General features: G+C 51.9%; 1 protein-coding gene across 4 annotated transcripts in view; it reads right to left on the reverse strand.

Moving 5' to 3' along the window:
- The window catches only part of LOC108504206 (NADPH--cytochrome P450 reductase), a 28,964-nt gene extending 12,883 nt beyond the window's left edge, over window positions 1–16,081 (reverse strand). Inside the window, exons 1-3 of one of the 4 annotated variants that reach the window (XM_017828891.1) lie at window positions 16,018–16,081; window positions 13,586–13,718; window positions 3,315–3,507 (exon numbers count right to left, since the gene is read on the reverse strand). In XM_017828891.1, coding sequence (XP_017684380.1) covers window positions 3,315–3,493 — 179 coding nt within the window. In that variant the 5' untranslated portion in view covers window positions 3,494–3,507; window positions 13,586–13,718; window positions 16,018–16,081. Of the gene's footprint in view, window positions 1–3,314; window positions 3,508–8,791; window positions 8,963–13,585; window positions 13,724–16,017 lie in introns of those variants that run through there. The other 3 variants (XM_017828893.1, XM_017828895.1, XM_017828894.1) reach the window with 3 other exon arrangements.
- Window positions 16,082–18,379: the final 2,298 nt, after the last annotated feature.

Consider the following 18,379-nt stretch of genomic DNA (forward strand, 5'->3'; position numbering starts at 1 on the left):
CCTCCCAGGATCCTCCGCAGCACACGTCCCTCTCCCATCGGCGTGGAGCAGGGGGACGGGACACAAAACCCTCCCCCGGCCTTGTTACCTTGGAAACTGTTTATATCACAGCTGCTTTTATATATATTCTCCTTTTTCAGGAAAAAAAAAAAAAAAAAAAAAAAAAGCTTGATGCTGTAGCTGAATGAAACGATTCCAGACACTGCGTGAGCAACGCTTTGGGTAACTATGGCAGTGCCATTACGGAGGCAGCTCAAAGGAGTTTGTTCTCTTCAGGATCCTATTAAATTAAATTAGAGATGGTCTCTCTCTCTCACACACACAGGCAGCAGAGAGCTAATCAGGCTAAGGAGCTGGAGCAATTCCTGCCACAGGAAGCCCTACAAGCACCAGGGAATGGATTTCTGCATAGCTGCAGAATAGAGATAAGCCAGTTTCTGCCCCAAACAATGTTAAAGAGGGGGGAGAAAGGAGAGGGTGACACCCAGCATACCAATGGCTGTCCTGCCTGTGTCTCCCCAGGATGACTGTCTGTACAACTCTGGAGCGGGCACACGAGAAAGGAAAGAAATCTCTGACTGAGAAACGTGCAGAGGAGGAGCAGCCAGAGAATAAAAATAAATTTGTGCATTCCCCAGCAATGCCCCCACGAGGAAGCGCGGTGGCCACGGCTGCGTGGCGATCCAGAGCTGCTCTCCCTAATGACATCTGCAGAGCAGGCTGCAGGGAAGGCTGCCCCAGTGGTTTTAATTAAGTCTGAAAATAGTCAAAACACGAGCAGTCAGTGGGATCCCAGCCTGTCCCACACATGCATGGGTTACACGTCACAGGTACAGGATGCCTTCCGATGTGCTGGATTCTGTCCCTTCTGCGGAGACTTTGGCCAGGAAAACAGCTCCACTTGGCTGTAAGGATGAAGAATCAGCAGCCTGATCCCTCACTGAGCTGTGGCTGAACCCAGGGATGCATTGTCATGGCAAGATCATGAGTGTTTCCAGGCCACACAGGCTGGTGGAGCCACGCAGGGAGAACCCAGCCCAAAAGAGGGTGTTTCAACAGGGCATCTGTTTTTCCACAATCAAGGGCAGTATCAACAGTGGCATTTCCTTTGCAGACCCTGCTGAGCTGACACAGTTTTATCAAGGTGCTCAGCAGCAGCTCCCAAAAAGCACCAGGAGGGCACTGAGGTGCTGGATGCTGTGTTCAGGTTGGAGGCCCTGCTTGCACTGTTCAACACTGCAAACAAACCATTAAAGCAGCAGCCATTGTGATGTGTCTGAATCACTGTTCAGCACCTTCATCCTCCAGTATCCTGAGGCTGAAGTTGGGGGAGCCAAAGTGAGACAACTAAATCCATCACTCAATGCCATCAGATAAAGCAGTTCAGGACAGTCTGGTGAGTCGAGGCAGAGCTGCAGAGAAGTAGTTGAAGAAAAGCAACCCCTCTTAAGGTCAAGGCTCTCCATTTCAGATAGAGACAGCCCTGATGAGGCCTCTCTGCCTTCGTGGGTCTGGGACAGCTTCCCTGCCTGCCCACAGGCCCGCCTGACATATCCAGCCAGCCACAGGCAGTGGCTGACACTGTGACCCTGTGTCTTGTCGATCTGCCTGATCACCAGAAAGGAAACTCCACCCCAGACTCAAGGATTACAAGAGGGAAGGAAACCCAAGGCTGAACAAGCTTGTTTTTCCCCACTCATTTTCCTCCCAGTTCCAAGCATCCCATAAAATTACACTGCAAGACCTGCAGGAAGTCTCTGTCTCTGTCCCAAAGGGCAGATGTGCCACCAGCCACAGCCTTGGTTTATGGGGCCACACTGCCCTCTGACCAGCTTGCTGCAAGGACCACAGCAGGGCTGCAGCAGGGTCAGGCTTAATGTAGAGGGAGAAACTACTTCACAGCCTCCTCTCACTCTGCACCTGCCTGGCTGCCACTTTTCCAAAATGCAATAGTGTCAGATGACTTCCAGAACAGCCTCACCACTTCCCTAGTTATCCACAATGGGACGTGCTGCTGTTCCACATCTCCCACAGGGAGCAGTTGCACGGTGCTCCCTTCCAGCCATGGCTCACAGGGACAGAGCAGGCAGCACGGACTCCACGGAGCAAACCCAGGCAAAGTGCCCACGAGCAGCTCAGAGCCAAGACCTCCATCCATTCCCAAATGGAAGCCCATGTGCTGAGGCCCTGCAGCGGCACAAGGTGGTAACATGTACCAGGGGCAGTCAAAAAGCTGCTCTGCAAGGTCACAACAGCCTCTGGAAGAGCTGCACGTGGTGAGTGCAGGGTGGAATCAGTCACACAGGCCCAGCCTGTGCTATGCCAGCATCTAATTTCAGATGGGTAGTGCCCTTTCCCCAGCCAGATTAGCTCTCATGGCAACAGTGTCCTCCTCACAATCTCTGACACACACAGCCCTCTCTGCTGCAGGCATGAGAGGGAAAAGTATCCCACCAATCCAAAGAAACACATTCCCAAGGTAAGGCTAAGCAGGCACAGACAGCTGTGCTGCTGCCAACCTCGTGTGCACCCATGTGCACAAGGTTCCACAGTCAGGGTCACTGCTGCCCTTTAAAACCCTCTCAGCCAGAAAAATGTACTTTCCATCCTCCTGCAACACCAGAAGCAGAAGGATTGAGGTAAAAAGCCCAGCAGAAAACTGATGTTACTGTGAGGTAAGGAACTAAATGCACCCAGGTCTCCACCAGCATGGCTCAATCCTGGCCCTAAGCCCTTTGCAGAAGACAGAGTGGAACAAGGATTTCCCTCTCCAAATCCAGTCTCCTGATGCTGCAGTACCCTGGCATCAAAGCCAAGCAAGTTTCACAAGAGCTGCCAAGCAGCTCATCCCAGGAACTATCTCCCAAGACTATTTCTTTTCTTCATAGCCAAGGGTAGATAAGATTTCTGATAGGAAACCTACTTAAAAGCAAGTCCACATTTCTCCAGATTTATCTAAATGTGACTTTTATCAGAAAAAAAAACGAGAATAGCCAAAGCAATCCTTAAGAGTTCTGAAGTACAGCCAGAGGGTTTCCTGCCTTGCCTTTTCCTGCCTTGCTTGGGAAAGGCCAATTCCCGATTTGGGCCACACGGTGGGGTAAGGCAGAAACTGCAGCCTGGCTCCTCCCCCGGGATTTCTGCGTTGGGAGAGGAACACGCAGCTCAGAGGAAACATGAGGGAAGAGAAATATCCTTTGGGACTAGGCTCCCTCACCAGAGGCCTCCTACAATCCAGCTGAGCCTTCCAGGACTCATCATAAGCACGACAGAAAGCTCCACTCCCACCGCGCTGCCTGAGAGTTGTTACTTACACTGTTTGCATTTTGGGCAGGTCGGGGAGTTCCTCCTTTTTCTTGCGGAAGAAGAACCAGTAAGTGAAGAGTCCGGTGATGAGGGAGATGAGGAACACGTCTGTCATGCTGAAGAGAGAGTCCTGCTGTGCAGTGCTGTCGGGAGGGGAGAGGTTTGGGTCCATCCTGGCTTCCCCCATGACGGTCAGAGGCACTGTAAGCAAGGAAACACAAATGAGCACCAGCGGCCACACAGTGCCATGGAAGAGCAACAAGGGTCCTTCAGAAAGTGGTTTTTGCTACACATTTAGTCCTGGGATCACAAGGCTGCCCAACAACATCTTTGGAGAGAGGCCTTGCATCACAAGACTGCAGGATCCTTTTGTGTCCCACGGTGTCACACCAAGCTTTTCCCTTCCTGTTGCATCTGTGCTGATCCATCTGAAGTGATTTCTGCTCTCCCTCTACCAGCAACATCACAGCAGTCCCACAGGCCAGCCAGGGAGCTCAGCCTGACTCCTGCTAAAGCCACAGCAAAACTCAACAGGGACTCATGGCCACCCTTTATTGAAGCCCTTACTCACCACAGAGCCCCTGGAGTGCTACTGGGGGAAGATCCCACTCTTTCAGCCACCCCACAGATCTAGGGCTTCCTCCCTCCTTCCCACAAGGTGACAGGATGCCCTGGACCCACTGTTGTGCTTATAAACCACAGAGCAGGACTGTGGCATGAAACGTCTATGAGCATCCCTGCCAACATTACAACACAAAGGATGAACACTTCTGATTTAATATCCACCTCCATTGCAGGTGGATTTACCATCCACCTCTTTTTGGGGCTCTGGCTTTCCAGTCCCGTCCACTATCTCCCCTGGTTTAACTTCCATCTCCTTGAATTATTGCTTTCCACTCACCAAGGCAGAGTTTAAGCAACTTGTGAGTTGCCCAAGGCCATACTCAGGGTCTGTGGTAGCACAAGGATGAGCACCCAGCCCTCAAATCCCAAACCTACGGCCCTATAGCCCCATCCTTCCCCTGAGGATCCACCCATCACTCCCTCCCTCTCTCCCACTGCTGTGCCAAAGCTCTGAACTCCTCTGACCCCAGTCCAGATCACAATATTATCTCACCAAAGGCAAGGACGCACTCTGTCCAAGTAAACAGATAATTAACTCAAAACTTGATTTGTAAGGGCAAAGTGACTCTCTTCTTGTACTTGGGCACCCTGCCAACCCAGGGGACCATGGACATTTGAACTTCCACACAAAAAAGTGACTCAGAGCTGTGGTGGTGCCACAGGAAAAAAAAGGACGTGTGCCATGGCTGAGCAGTGAAGGAAGAGCTAAGCCATGACTACCAGAGGAAAGCTCCCAGGCAGCTTTTCTGGGGGGGCTGAAAACAGCAGAAAACTCCAAGCCTGTGCCTGGGCTGAGAAATAAAAGTGACCAAAGTTTAAGGTTATGCTAATGCATTCAGGAGCTGGGATGAAAAGGGAAGGTGATGCTTAGGGAGATCTAACAAGGGAGACCAGGTACAGCAGAGAACAACCCCTTGTTGTTACCCTTAAAAGGAAACTCCAGCTCCAGAGAACACGAAGCCTTGTGCCAGAGGACCCCAGCTATAAAAGGTGCCCTATGGAGCACAGGGAGAAGTCCATAGCAACCTGGCAGTGATCAGAGACAGGTACTCTGGCAACCCAGGTAGTGCTCAACCCCCAAAGAAGTTTTATTTGGTGGAGAACTTGGAAAGTAACTATATTACAAAGGGCACTAAAACACCACTGGCAAAGCTTCCCATTAAATTCTCAGAGATGACACCAAGGCAGGGGGTTGGAAGAAAAATGTGAGTGATGTGACTACGGACAAGCAAATTGCACATTCCTCTCCATCAGGCAGGTCACCCTGTCCTCCCTCCTTGCAGACAGGCTTTCCACCACTGGATCTCGGAGCCAAGCAAGAGCTGGGTGTTATTTCTGTACAGCTCTAGACAAAACTATTAGCCAAAGCCCCCACAACTGGAGCTTAGTTGCCAAAAAGGCACAGCTCACAGCAGGATCCCTCCCCTCCTTCTTATCTGGTTCCAGTAAACCACCAAGGAGCTGGTCTGGCAACCAACACCAGGGGAACGTGCTGGTGGGGGAAAAATATTGCTGGTTTATTGCCTTCATTCCTGATGAAACTCCAGAACTTCTATTTATAAGCTCTTCTCCTCTTCCTCACTGCCACTCCACCTCACCTGTAGGAGGATCTCAGTCAAAACCTGCCAGGAAACCCACCCTCTCCTTGTTATCTCACTCATCACTTGAATTGTTCATTATGTCTCCAGGCAAAGAAGAGTTGCTGGTTTCCAGGGAGCCTCAGCTGCTGCCCATGCACAGCACAGACCCCTTCTCTTCTTCAGAGATGGAGGAAGCAGTGCCAGACACAGGCTGCCTGGATAAACATCTCCAACACTGCAAGGTGGGGGTTTTTTTATCAGTGCCAGTTTCCACTGCCCAAATTCCACGAGGGCAGCCAGTTCCTCTCACACAGGGATGGCCATGTCAGTAAGATTATCCTCAGCAACAGCCTGTGTTTCACCCACTTTCCTTGAAAATCCCTTCCCCAAGGCACGTGAGGCAATGACAAACCCTTGCTCAGAGGAAGCCATGAATAAAAACAAGGCTTGCAGGAGACCATGCTAAGCTGGTTTTGGGCAGAAGCTGCACCTCCTTCCCTTCTGAGCACCAAACCCAGCATCCAGAGCAGCTGAGCCCTAGGAAAGCCTCCTGGCACAGAGCACAGCAGCCTCCCTTGTCACAAACTGCACGTGGAGGAGAGTTCCAAGACAGACACATCCGTGGTGAGCAGCAGCCAGCCCAGAGTGGAAGGCACACAGGCTGCACAGTAATTCCCTCTTGGCTCTGGATAGCTCAGACATGGATATTCACCAGCTGCCTTCACACAGGGCAAGAAGGAGTCTGTGCCCTCCTCAACAAGGTGAGGGCTATGTCTCCAGCCAAAATTCATCACTGTGCCCAAATCAGCAGAGCTTCAGGCCTCCCAGGGCAGAGAAAAAGAGCAGGAGGTTTGGCTTTCTCAATCCCCTGGACGTGGCCTGCTGTCCCAAGCAGTGATGCCTTGGAAAGAGGCATCCTCAGGGAGGCAGCTCCCAGGAATGCAGCGTGGATGGATGCGGGGGTGGAAGCTGTGCTATCTCCTGGCCTTCACCACACTGCAGCTCTCCAGGGCTTCAAAGGGGAGCCCTACAGCTGCAGCCAGACCACACACTCAACCCCCCCAGAGCCAGGGAAGAGAACCATCTCTGGAGGCTTCTGGCTCTGGTGTGCAGAGCTCTCCTCTCTTCAGTCACAATCTCCACAGCACAAAGATTATATGCTGACCTCTAACCCTGGAAGGAAACATGGTCATGGTCTTGTGATGGAAGCAAAGACACAAAAACTGCTTTAGTGTTGATGATGGGCTCCCTCTGGTCTTGCCCATTTAGTTATTCAAGTCTTATATTGCAGCTAAAGGTTTTTCTTTTTGCTTTCCCTTCACCATCCCGACCCTGGGGAAAAGGTTCGCTCAGACATAGCAAAGGATGTGAAATTAGACCTCACACTTCTTTTTTTAAAAGGTTGTCACAATTCAGGAACTCACTTCACCCAGCACAGGAAGATTATTATTCCTCAGTTTATCTCAGTCTTACCTAGTTGGCTGTAACAATTATTTTCCAGAAGCAATTTTCCAGCAATTCATTTTGAAATACATTTTCTAACATTCTAACATCCAGTGAAGAGAAACCTGACTCTTACTTGAAATTTAACTACCCTGGGAATTATGCAGCCTCTGGAAGGACCCTGATAGAATCAGACCAGGTTTTTGAAGGGGAAAAGAAAAAAAATTCATGATGCAGAAGTAAAAGTTCCCCTGACAACAGTTTCAAGGGTGGTCATTTTATCCACGGTGTTTATTATGTCTTCCATTAAGGTAAGACAAGACTTCCATAACTTCCATATCCTTTTTTTTTTTTTGTAATCGTGGCTCCAGTTCCTGGATCCCTGTTTATGCACACAGCAAAGCAATCACCCTCAGCAAGATGTGAGCACAGAGAAGTCACAACATTTTGAAAGATCACAATCAAGCAATGCTGTGTTTTAGCTCAGCTTTTCAGCCCCTGAATGCAGCTCCTAAATGTGTGAATCTGCTTGATACATGGCAGCTCACAATCACTCAAATCACCGGGGACCTTCCCTGCACATCTCCACGCTACCAAACAGATGCTCTTCATAATCATGTTAAAAAAAAAAAAGTATTCCTAATTCTCACACACATATTAAAATATATATAAAATCAGTATTGCAACAGACAAGACAGGATGGGGAGCGCTCTAAAAGCCAAATGAACAGCAACCCAAAGGGATCTATTCTCCCCCCTTGATCTTGCACACAGAGGATGGCAGCGCCAGGAGATGGTGCAGCAGATGCCTCCAAAAGCACACTGCAGCACAGCACCACAGTCATGAAACGTGGCTGGGAGGTTTCCCTTTCTGCAAACGTAAGGATGTTTCTGCAAGTCACATTGTACTATCTCCTAGTGGCCAAAAAGCGTTGGCTCTGAGGCTAAGTTGGCAGGAAGTTGGCTCTTTGTAAGCCTGAAGTAGACTTTTCTTTTGTTTTTTTTGTAATGGAATGTCCATGAGGAGTTTCGATTACCTCAGGACAATCTGACTTTTCAGCCTCAGACCAGGACTGCAGCCTGTGACTCTCCAGAAACGAGTGACCAAGCTGGGCTTGACTCTGCCCTGTGCCACCATCAGCACACCACGACCTGCAGTGTCAGCCTTGGTGAGAGGGAAAGGAGAAGGAAGAATGCTGACCAAGCACAGCTTGGGACTGCTCACTGCTCCCACCTCTGATAAGTGATCCCCAGGCACTAGCTGTAGCACCAAACAGCCCCCAGGATCAGCCTAACACAGCAGAAAGAGCTCCCATGATTCCCACACACCCTACGGACGCTGCCTGCCCTGGCACGGGGCAGCACAGAGGCTGCACCTCCATCTCCAGTGCCCCTGAGCTTACTGAAACACCCAACAGGAGCCAAGCATCAGCACCCTTTGGACCCCTGCAGATAAACACAGGGGCTGCAGGTAGAACCTCTGTTTTGCAATACCTGCAGGAGAAAGCCCCACGATGACCGAGCCAAAGAGGAATTGCGTGACAAACGTGTGGGCAGTGCCATTAGTCACCCTCTGCCCTGGCACTGGTGCCAGGCTCCATTCAAAGAGAACTCAGCAGGGTGCAGGCAGCCAGAGCCTTCCCAGCCCACAGGAAAGTCCAGGCTGCCTCAGCTGAACACCAGCAGGGACAGCAGGTAGTGGTTAGAAGTCAAATCACTCCTGCAGCAACGAGCTTCAGGAACTTGTGTCTTGCAGCAACGCCTTCGCGGTGCCAACACAAGCCCTGGAGCACCCATCTCCCCTCCAGTAGTCCACTTATTCCATCCAGCAACACTTACCAAAGGACTGCAATCCAGTTTCTCAGAAAGAGGAATCCATGCAGTCACCACCACATCTAACAGCAAAACACACTCAAAAAGCCACTGGCTCCTTCAGACCGGCTTTCTCCAGTTCAGACTCCCGGTAAGAGCCCCGCACAGCCACACAGGGAAGGGGACAAAAGGGCACTGCTGGTAGAGGCAACTTGGCAGAGCACCCCTCGTGCTCCCTGCAGCCACGTGATGATGACCCTCATGTCCCTGACTCAGCACAGGCACTGCATTAGTGAGCACAGAGGAAGCACAGCTGTCACAATTTCCAGTGGTGGAAGCTCTGCATGGCTGGGAATGTCAGCATTACCACCAGACCTGCCAGACCCCTCCTTCTGATCAGGAAGGACCACCTTGAATTCCACAGGTGCAGGTGGGTGTGTGTGAGCAGACCTCCCTTCCCACCACACGCCTTGTCTGCTCCAGTGATGGCCCCTTCTCTTGTGCTGACCATGGCACAACACAGAGCAGCCTTGAGAAGAAGCCTTAAAACTGGGCTTTTTAAGTGAGAAACCAGTTATTTCCACTGGCATCATGGCACAGCCTCAAAGACAACTTCAGGACAGAGGGGAGACACATGACAGAGATAAGCAACCACACCAAGTGAAAACTCCATCTCTTTGTACAGCGCTGACCTGCAGCCCAAGCCTTAGAAACAGCAGAAAAGCAGGAAGATTATAAATAGAAATTAAACAACTAAAACACCTGGGAAAAGAAAAGAAAGCCACTCTCACAGGTCTTTATTCCCAGGGCACCTGCAAAGCTTGCGGAGAGCTGGCACAGAAGGCAGCACCAAAAGGAAGCTGCAGTGGAGGAGAAGGAAGAGACTCACAAACAGGAATGCAGTCTTGTGACCAGCAAAGGTTTCTTCTTTCACCCACTAATGACACAAGACAGGCGGGTCACTGACTTGTGTCAGGAAGAGGAGCCCCACGGACACAAGGCCAGGAGGAAGGAGGGACGTGGCAGCAGCGGAAGGAGCAGGGCTGTGGTGCAGGTGGCATTTCTGCCCAGACTCCTGTGCCTGGTCTCCTCTGAAACCCACTGCAGCGAAGACTTTCTGCATGTTTGTGTGTGGTATTAGGCCAGGAGACCCTTGGGGCAAAACCAGATCTTCTCCCTCTCCTGAGTACAAATGCAGCCAATTAGACAAAGAAATTCTGTTTACATCAGCCTGTGCCAGTCTCAAATTAGCTCTTTTCCCCTTCCTTTTTAGTAGAAGAAGACCTGGCAAGGAAAGTGGTCCTTTCCAAAACAAAAGCAGTCCATGGAAGCAGGTGCCCAGATCCAGGTTATTTAACATTGGCTTCACCAGCCCTTGGATCAGCCTTTTCTCCAGAGCTCTGCCATATGGAGACCACATATCCCATCAATACCAGGATGTATCTGGCCAGATAAATGGCTGTGCTTTTCTGGTCTGCACAGGCTTCCTGTTTTGAGTGAGATCACCACACAGGTGAGTTCCTGGGCTCCTGGGGAAGGAAGGCACAGTGGGAAACCTCACAGCTTCCTTGCCCCAAGACCCTCTGTTGGACCACGGGTTTACCGTGGAACAGGGCAGGATGACAAGCATGAGCCAGGGTTTGGATTTCACTAGGCATGAGGGTTCCCTACACCTAGTGCTTCCCTATCACTTTCTTCCCACATATTTAAAAAACCCCAACAATTCCAGCACATCCCACAACTTCCCATTAACCAGCAGCAGCTCAGTAAGGAAGGGTGAAAAGCAGAGCCTCACACAAAACCAGGAAAGTGCCTCTGTGCACTACCACCAGCTCAGAATTCCCAATCTAAACTGAGGCGTTGGCTGCAGCAGCACCTAAAGCAGGGAAAGGAACACAAAAGCTGTTGGGTTTTCTTGTGAAGCAAAAGTTATTCTCACTGTGCAAGGTCTCTTCTACCCAGACCCTGACACACCGGCTCAGACATTGGCAAAACTTCTATTTTAGGCACAAAACAGATGTGGAATGCACATCAGTCAGTCTGGATCTTGAAATACTGCATATTTGAGCTTTCACTGTCATACTTCCATGTTTTCTGGCCCACGGGTCTTATTCAAGGACAGCAGAGCAGCTGCAAAAGCAAGGAAGAGAACAAGAGGAACAGCTTTACTGAGGCTGAAAGCAGCTCTATACTGTGGGTGTACTGAGGTGGGGCTCAGTAAGACCAGTACACTGAACCAAAGGATTTAGAGGCATTATTCAACACAAAAATTAATTCGAACTTGCCAAGCTGCCTTAAAAGAAAGCAACCCAGAATTACTAAATTTGCACACTTCCTTTCACCAGATAAAAGCCTCTTGACCTCTAGACAAGGGCATGAGGCATCTCACCAGCTTAGGCACCTGAACACCTTCCTTCACACAGATTAACGTGAGCCAGCATATAAAAACAAGAGTTCAGGGTTACAGGGTAAACAAAACCTGAGAATGGCAGGTAAACTGACCCCCTTGTGAACCAACACTGTTCCCCAGTTTCCCCTCCCAGGGAGGGACAAATCCAGAGCACCACACCTCAGCCATTGTTTGAAAGAGGTACAGGGGTCTCACCACCACCAATATGCAGGAGTTTTAAACCACCCTCTTGCCAGGCTAGGCTGCAAAACCTCAGGAGCAGCCCATTCAGGCGTGGATTTTGCATGGTTCAGGTCCTGGTGAAGATGTTTTTTTAAGATCAAGACGAAAAATGGTATTTTTTTCAGCAGCCTCTTCTCCAAGTGCTGTGCCCTGTGCTGCCACAGCCACGGCTGGAATTTCAGCTCCTCCCAACAGGCCGTTTGCTCACCCTGTGCCTGAGTTTGTTGAGGGTTGGTGTGACTTTGCCTGCAACCTGTACAGGGAGGGAAGTGCTACAGATGGGATCAGTAACCAGAGACTTTGACCTCTTCCACCAGGAAGAGTGTGGACAGCAAAACCCTCCAATGCTGTTCTCCTTTAGGAGGTTTCCTTTGAAACCAACAGCTGGAGGAGCATCACAGGGACATTGTTAAAAAGATCTTGCAAAGTTTTAGGGACTGTGAAGACCTTCGATCAGAACAGTATGTTTTGGGGATTTATTTATTTAAAGAAAACCAAGCCCTGTTTGTGTGGAGCTGGGACATGTTGTATTTATAAGGCAGCTTTCCTCTGAGGATGTGAGAACTTTTCAGACATTAAAAAGCCTGTCTCCTATGTTGCTGTATGGGATGGAAGTGTGTCTGCGTGATCCTTACATCCCATGGTAACTCTGGAGGAGAGCTGTCCTCCTGCTCTGCCTGCCCTGTCAAAGGGTGTGCAGTCACCCTAGGACCCTCCCTGCCTGCCATGGGTACAGCAATCTAATCTGGATTTCACTTTTTTGAACATTTGTGAAATACAGGCAGCTTCCCAGCCCAGCCCCTGTGATCAGCCACAATCACAGGCACCAGAACATCAATTCCACACCCAAAACGGATGTCCTCGTGCCAAAAAGGGACACAGGCCACAGGATATCAGACAACCCAGGGAATAAGAGAGGTCACAGGCTGAAAGGCTGATCCCAAGCTGCAAAAACCACAGCTCTCCAACTCCCCAGCACAATCAACATAAGCAGAAGACACTTGACACAGGATTTTTCTTTCCTTTTGTAACACAAGCTGCTCCTCTTACCTCCCGAAATTATGCACGGAGCCCTGTTACACAACCAGGGCTTGCACAATCCTTGCAGGCATTTTATCAGCTTGCTCCTCCAAAGTTTGGAGTTAGCTGGAACCCAGAGATGCAGCAATGACCCGTGAAAGGGGTGAAAGCCAGTCAATTGATGCGTTTCACAAGCAACCACGCAGCAAGACCCAGTGTACTTGCCAGCACCGCCAAGTCGGACCCACCAACTCCCTGAGCCGGTTGCTAAACCTTCCCTGCACACTTCCCATGCACTGCCAGAGCCAGATGTCCCCAAGGAGAAAAACCCCACCCCATCTTTAACTCCAACCCTCGCCCGTCTACTCCTCCACACAGCAAGAAAGGAAGGTAAATTAGTCAGTAACTCTACAGACGTGGCTGATAACTAAGCAGAAACACTACAATAATCTGCTGCCACAGGTCAAACTCAGCCACTCTTTGGACTTGTGGCCCTGCAGAAGCCACCAGAGATGGCTTCTGGTCTTTCTGGATTACGTGAGCGATCAGCAGCACACAATCAGCTTGAATGTCTGCTTGGGGATAAGCAGCGAGAGATTACGAGCAGCCTGTAATTATTTGTTCTGATCTATGAAATCTCAAAGCCTATAAAAAAGAAATCTTGGCAGAGGTGCACCTGTCACTGCAGGGCTGGTGACTCACTCTCCACAATACCGTGGGCAAAGTATTCTCATCACTGGGATCAAACGATCACATTGGGAAAGCAACTTATGCAAGTTCTACGAATTGTGTTTTTAGAGGCGGGAGAGTCCACATCAGGAAACAAAACAAAGTTCAGTGTCCGCAGAGATAACTGTGGGTGGTTTTCTTTTATACCAGAGGAAAGGGATGGGGAGGAGATGGCAGGAGTGAAGACCTGAGCAGGGAAGCCTTGTTCCTAGTCTGACAGAACTGAGCAAACACACAATCTTTGCTGCATCACAACAGGCAAAGGAGAGAGCAAAGATCAAATGGGATTTCAGTCAGACACAGTTCCACATGTTGCTTTTGCTGAGGGTGAACTGGGTAAAGAAACCATCACTCCCAGCACCCACTGCCAGCCACCCTACCAAACCCAACTGCACCCACAGACACTCCACAACCTTTGACAGTCAAAAGAAAGGGGTTACCTTGCACTTATGTATCTGCAAGCAAGCGCTGATGGGGCCTGTGAGCTCCAGCACGGAGGGTGGAGAGCAGCAGGGAAAGCCTCCCTCGAGACAAGACAAGTTCTGGTCCTATGGCCCCGTCGAGCTGCTCCAGCTGCTCTGGAAGAAACAAACTAAAAGTTGCAGAAGGCACTTACTTGCTCAACCCTGGCTGCCCACAAGGCACCACCCCAGAGATTGTTGACTGAACATGAGGCACCTGCACAGTGATGACAAGCGAGAGATTTTTCTTTGTCACAAACTGAGCAGGACTAATTAACGGAGGGTTAAGTATGACACTACCCTCTCCATCCTGCCCACTCTTCACCTCACTCTCCAAGGCTTTCACACCTGAAGATTAAAAGAAAGCACTCAGTTGTGTCAGTTGGTGTTTCTTCCTGTAGCACCTGTATCCTCCCTGCTTTACAGAAACCTGTTTTGCAAATGAGTTCTCATGCACCGTCACATCCACACACAACACTCAGACACACTCTGTGCCGTGCACACCCTGGTTCAGTGCAGTCAACCAGCACATGATGCACCTGAAGAAAAACCTGTGCTGGGACAATGCTGGGCTCTCCAGGAAGGGTCTGGCTCACCAGCCCTTCCCAGACAAAACACTGATTTCCTCATCTGCAGCACGTTAATCCCCGAGGTGCTTTGCATGCGTGCAACAGCTCATTGGGATTTCTCAGAGAATCAGAGAAATACTGGAAGAAAGCCCCAGGCAAAAGGGATGTGTGCATCCCTGCACCCCAGTCAGCACAGCTCTGCTGCCTAACAAAACACATGAAACCCCACAGCTCCTCTCGACAGCCCACACAGAGTGTAGAGCTCTGTGTAAGAGGGGATGTCCCCACCAACGGTATCACTGAGGCACTTCCAGATTTCAGAAACAGAGACCTGACCCTTCCTTGTGCTTTTCCAGCTTCTCAACTGGATGCATGTTTCTGCTTTTCAAAAAGAGCTGTAGAGGTACAACCCCAAATTTCACTTTTTCCAGACTCACATCAGAAAGCCTCAGTGATCCCTCTTCTCCGTACACATTCCACTAAGCATTCCTATTTCTTTTACACTCTGAAAGGTAACCCAAGGTCTAAACACTGACAGAACAACGCACACTCCACCAGCAGTGCTTACTCCTGCAAGTAAGACAACTTCCTAAGAACCAATTCCACACTGATGACTAACTCCCAAAACTGTCATCCAGGTGTCTTCACCCCCTCCAGCCTTAATATTCCCAAACAGGGGGTTTTCCATTATTTCCTTTGACAAGCACATTCCCTAAGTGAGTAACTTCACTCTCCCAAGCAATTTCATCAGGAAAAAACAGGGGCAAAGAGTCTTCCCACACCCCAGCAGCTTATAAAGTTAAATAGGTGGAACAACAGCTAAGCAGCCCAGCCTGCAGCAAAGGTGCAAGTTAAATGCTGGGAATAACGTTCTGCAGGGAAGTGCTAGAAAATTAAGCTCATTAAAGGCTTTTAACCAGCAACAGCCCGAGATTGGGTAAGTCTGAGCAACCCTTCAGTGCTGTGGAAGCAAGACAGGGCAGGCATCACCCCCCTCCCTGGCTGCCCACCCTGCCTCACACCCCCTTCTCAGCCCCACCACGGGGTGCCAGTCAGCCCCCTGCCCCACAGGCCCCGGGGAGCCAGGTATGATTGGGGTACCCCAAATTACAGGGGGTCACTCTCGCCAGACCCCGTACAGGGGACCCGGGTCACACCAGTCCCCCCAGTAACAGGGCACTCAGTTACACCAGACCCCCCAAATAACAGAGGCCTCTGGTCATCCTAGTCCCCTTCAAACGGGGGATCCAGTCACACCAGACCCCCCCAAACAAAAGAGGGCTCTAGTCATCCCCATCCCTGCCAAATAACAGGGGACCAGTCACATCAGACGCCCCAAATAACAGGGAAGTCTGGTCATCCCAGTCCCCCCCAACACCCTGAATAAGAGAGACCTCTAGACATCCAAGTATCCCCCCAAAGACAGGGATCCAGTCACACCAGACTCCAGATACCAGGATGACCAGAGGATCATCCCAGTCCCCCCAAATAAAAGAGGGTCCATTCACATCGAACTCCCCCCAAATCACAGCGGGACCACTCACAACAGCCTCGCCATACGCGGGACCTCAGTCACCCCACTCCTCCCAGTCACATGGAGCCAGCCACACCAGTCCACCCCATATAAGAGGGGCACCCCCGTCCCGTCCCGTCCGTCCCGTCCCGTCCCGTCCCATCCCACCCATCAGCGGATGCCCACCCGCCCCTCCCCACCAGAGAAGACACCAGTGGCGGAGCCCAGCCCTCCCTCAGGCATAGGGGACGCCCGAGCCCACCCCTCCTCATCCACACGATCCCGGTACCCCGCCGGCCCCCGGTGTCGCCCCGGAGCCCCGCACCCACCGCTGGCCCGGCCCGTTCTGTGCCCGGCGGCTCCCGCAGCCCCGGCGCGGCCGGCACGTACCGCGGACCGCACCACTCGGCCATACGCGCGGGGGGAACACGCTCCGCCCCTGCCGCCCGCCAATAGGCTGAGAGCGCGCCTACCAGAGGAGATCCCCCTCTGCGGAGGCGCATTGGTACGGCCCCAGGACTGCGGGGTCTTAAAGGGGCCGGAGTGCTGGGGCGGGAGGAAAAGGGGGGTCAGGGAGGTTTGGGGGTCCCAGTGGGTGTTAGCAAGGGCTCAGGGTTGGGGCAAGGTAGGGAGACAGCAGTGGAGCCAACGTTGTATTTGAGAGGGTGAGGATGGGGGCCAGAACTGGCGTTAGAGTTCAGATCTGGTTTGCAGTCGAGGTGGGTTAAGGTCAGGGCTGGGGTCACGGTGTAGTCGTGTTTGGGGTCGCGGTTGCGTCATGGGCTGGGGTCAGTTTCGGACACAGGCTGTGCCTGAGCCAGGACTCGTACACCCAAGAACCCTGTCTGTAGCCACGTGCGGTGCCTGTGTGCACATGGTGGTGCTGCTGTGGGACCCCCCAGAACCTCCCAAGGCCCCTGTCCTGGTGCAGGGCCCAAGGGGGGTCAGGGGACCCCAGGGTAGAGGCTGGAACCTGATCACTGCCTCCCCTCCCTGGGACCCGGGGGGCTCCCCACCCAGTCAGTTTACAGCCAGCACAAGCACATGCTCCTGATTTAACCGCAGACCACATGTTTTGGATGTTTTGGGGCGGCCTTTCTCTCAGCACTCATGCTGCCACCACCAGGGAACTGCACAAGCAGCTCCGGAAACATCCCCAGCAGTCCCAGCGGGACGTTTTGCAACTCAAACCCCCAGATCCCGGGCCCCACAGACATGGAGGGACCGCTGCTCTCCTCTCTCCTTTTTTTGGGAAGCTGGGTCACAGCTCTGCTAAGTCCAGCCTGGCCAAAGCCAGGCACAGGGCTCGCCCTGACCCCACCGAGCAGCCCCAGGCCACGTGGGGTCACACGGGACTGTGTCCCCTCCCTCAGCCAGGCACTGGCACATCCAGAGTCACCATTCTGACACTGTCACTGTGTTGGCGCTCGCTGCAGAATCAATAAAACCCTCAGGGAAGGTGCAAAGTCCAAGCTGGGGCTGGCAGGCACGTGGGGAGCCACGAGGGGTGTGAGGAGGGGGCACGGACCCAAAAAGCACCAGCTCTGAGGCAGCGGTGCCCAGATGGCATCCAAGCAGGGGGTAGAGGGGTGTAAGGTCAGCTGGGCACCACTGCCACCTACATCAGTTTTGGGATCAACCCCATGGAATTGCCCCGGAGTGGCTCTGGTCTGTGACTGTGCCCCATGGGGTGAATGGCCGCGGGTTAAAGATCACAGTGGCACTGATGGGACGGCAGGACAGTGCAGGCCCTTGGTTTGGGGTCATCCTATCGGGTGCCTGGACTGGGAACAGGCATTATAGCACAGCCTGGCCCCCTTTGTGCCAGCAGGGAAGGGGCTGGGGTCTCATCACACCCAGCCCAAACTCCCCCGGGGGAAAAAGCAGGGCTCTGCCAGCCCACAGGGACCTGTTGGGTCACTGCTTTGTCACCACACCTATTTCTCCCATATCTCCAACTCTCCTCTGTCCCCAGCACAGGCTGGGGCTGAACTTTTGGCCACGGAACCCTCAACAGTGCCAGCAAACAGGCTGGGGCCCCATGGGACAGCCATGAAGGTGGTGTTTGGCAGAGTCCTGGCCCTGGCACGGGGAACCTGGCCCCCAGTCAGGATAACTGCGTGGGTGTGCTTTGCCACGAATAAATGAGGGATAGGAAAGCAAAGGAACACAGGCCTGTTTTTCCTCCAGCATCAATGTGTCCTGCCAGGCCTCCCCACTCTGCAGGACCTCCCCCTTGCTCCTAAATGGGGCAGCAATGCAGGTCCAAGTCGGTTCTGCTTTCCTCATGTACCTCCCATGCCTTTCCTCTTGCACCATAGTGGGTGCAGAAGAGCAGAGAGGATGGAGCTGGGCTCTTCCAGAGCATCCTTCCTGCATCAGGAAGACTATCCCAAGCACAGGGAGCAGCTGGCTCAGCTCCCAGTGCTTGTCCCCAGAGTTTTGTCACTCTGCAGTGACCCTCTGAGGACAGGGGGTCAACCCAAGGGGTGTTCTGGACTCTCTGCACACCCTGATTCCGGGGCAGATGCAATCCTGGCACTGAATGAAGTGGCCTTTACTAGGAATGCACCAGGAGCACAGAATAACAAAGCTCCAGGGACAGCACGTTCCCAGTGGCAGCCATCCCGGGCTGAACTGGGAGGTTATTGACTTTTTTTCTTTTTTTTTTTTTTTTTTTTTTTTTTTTTT

Source organism: Lepidothrix coronata, unplaced genomic scaffold (genome assembly GCF_001604755.1).
Source record: "Lepidothrix coronata isolate B3197 unplaced genomic scaffold, Lepidothrix_coronata-1.0 Scaffold154, whole genome shotgun sequence".
In the NCBI taxonomy this organism is placed as follows: Eukaryota; Metazoa; Chordata; class Aves; order Passeriformes; family Pipridae; genus Lepidothrix; species Lepidothrix coronata.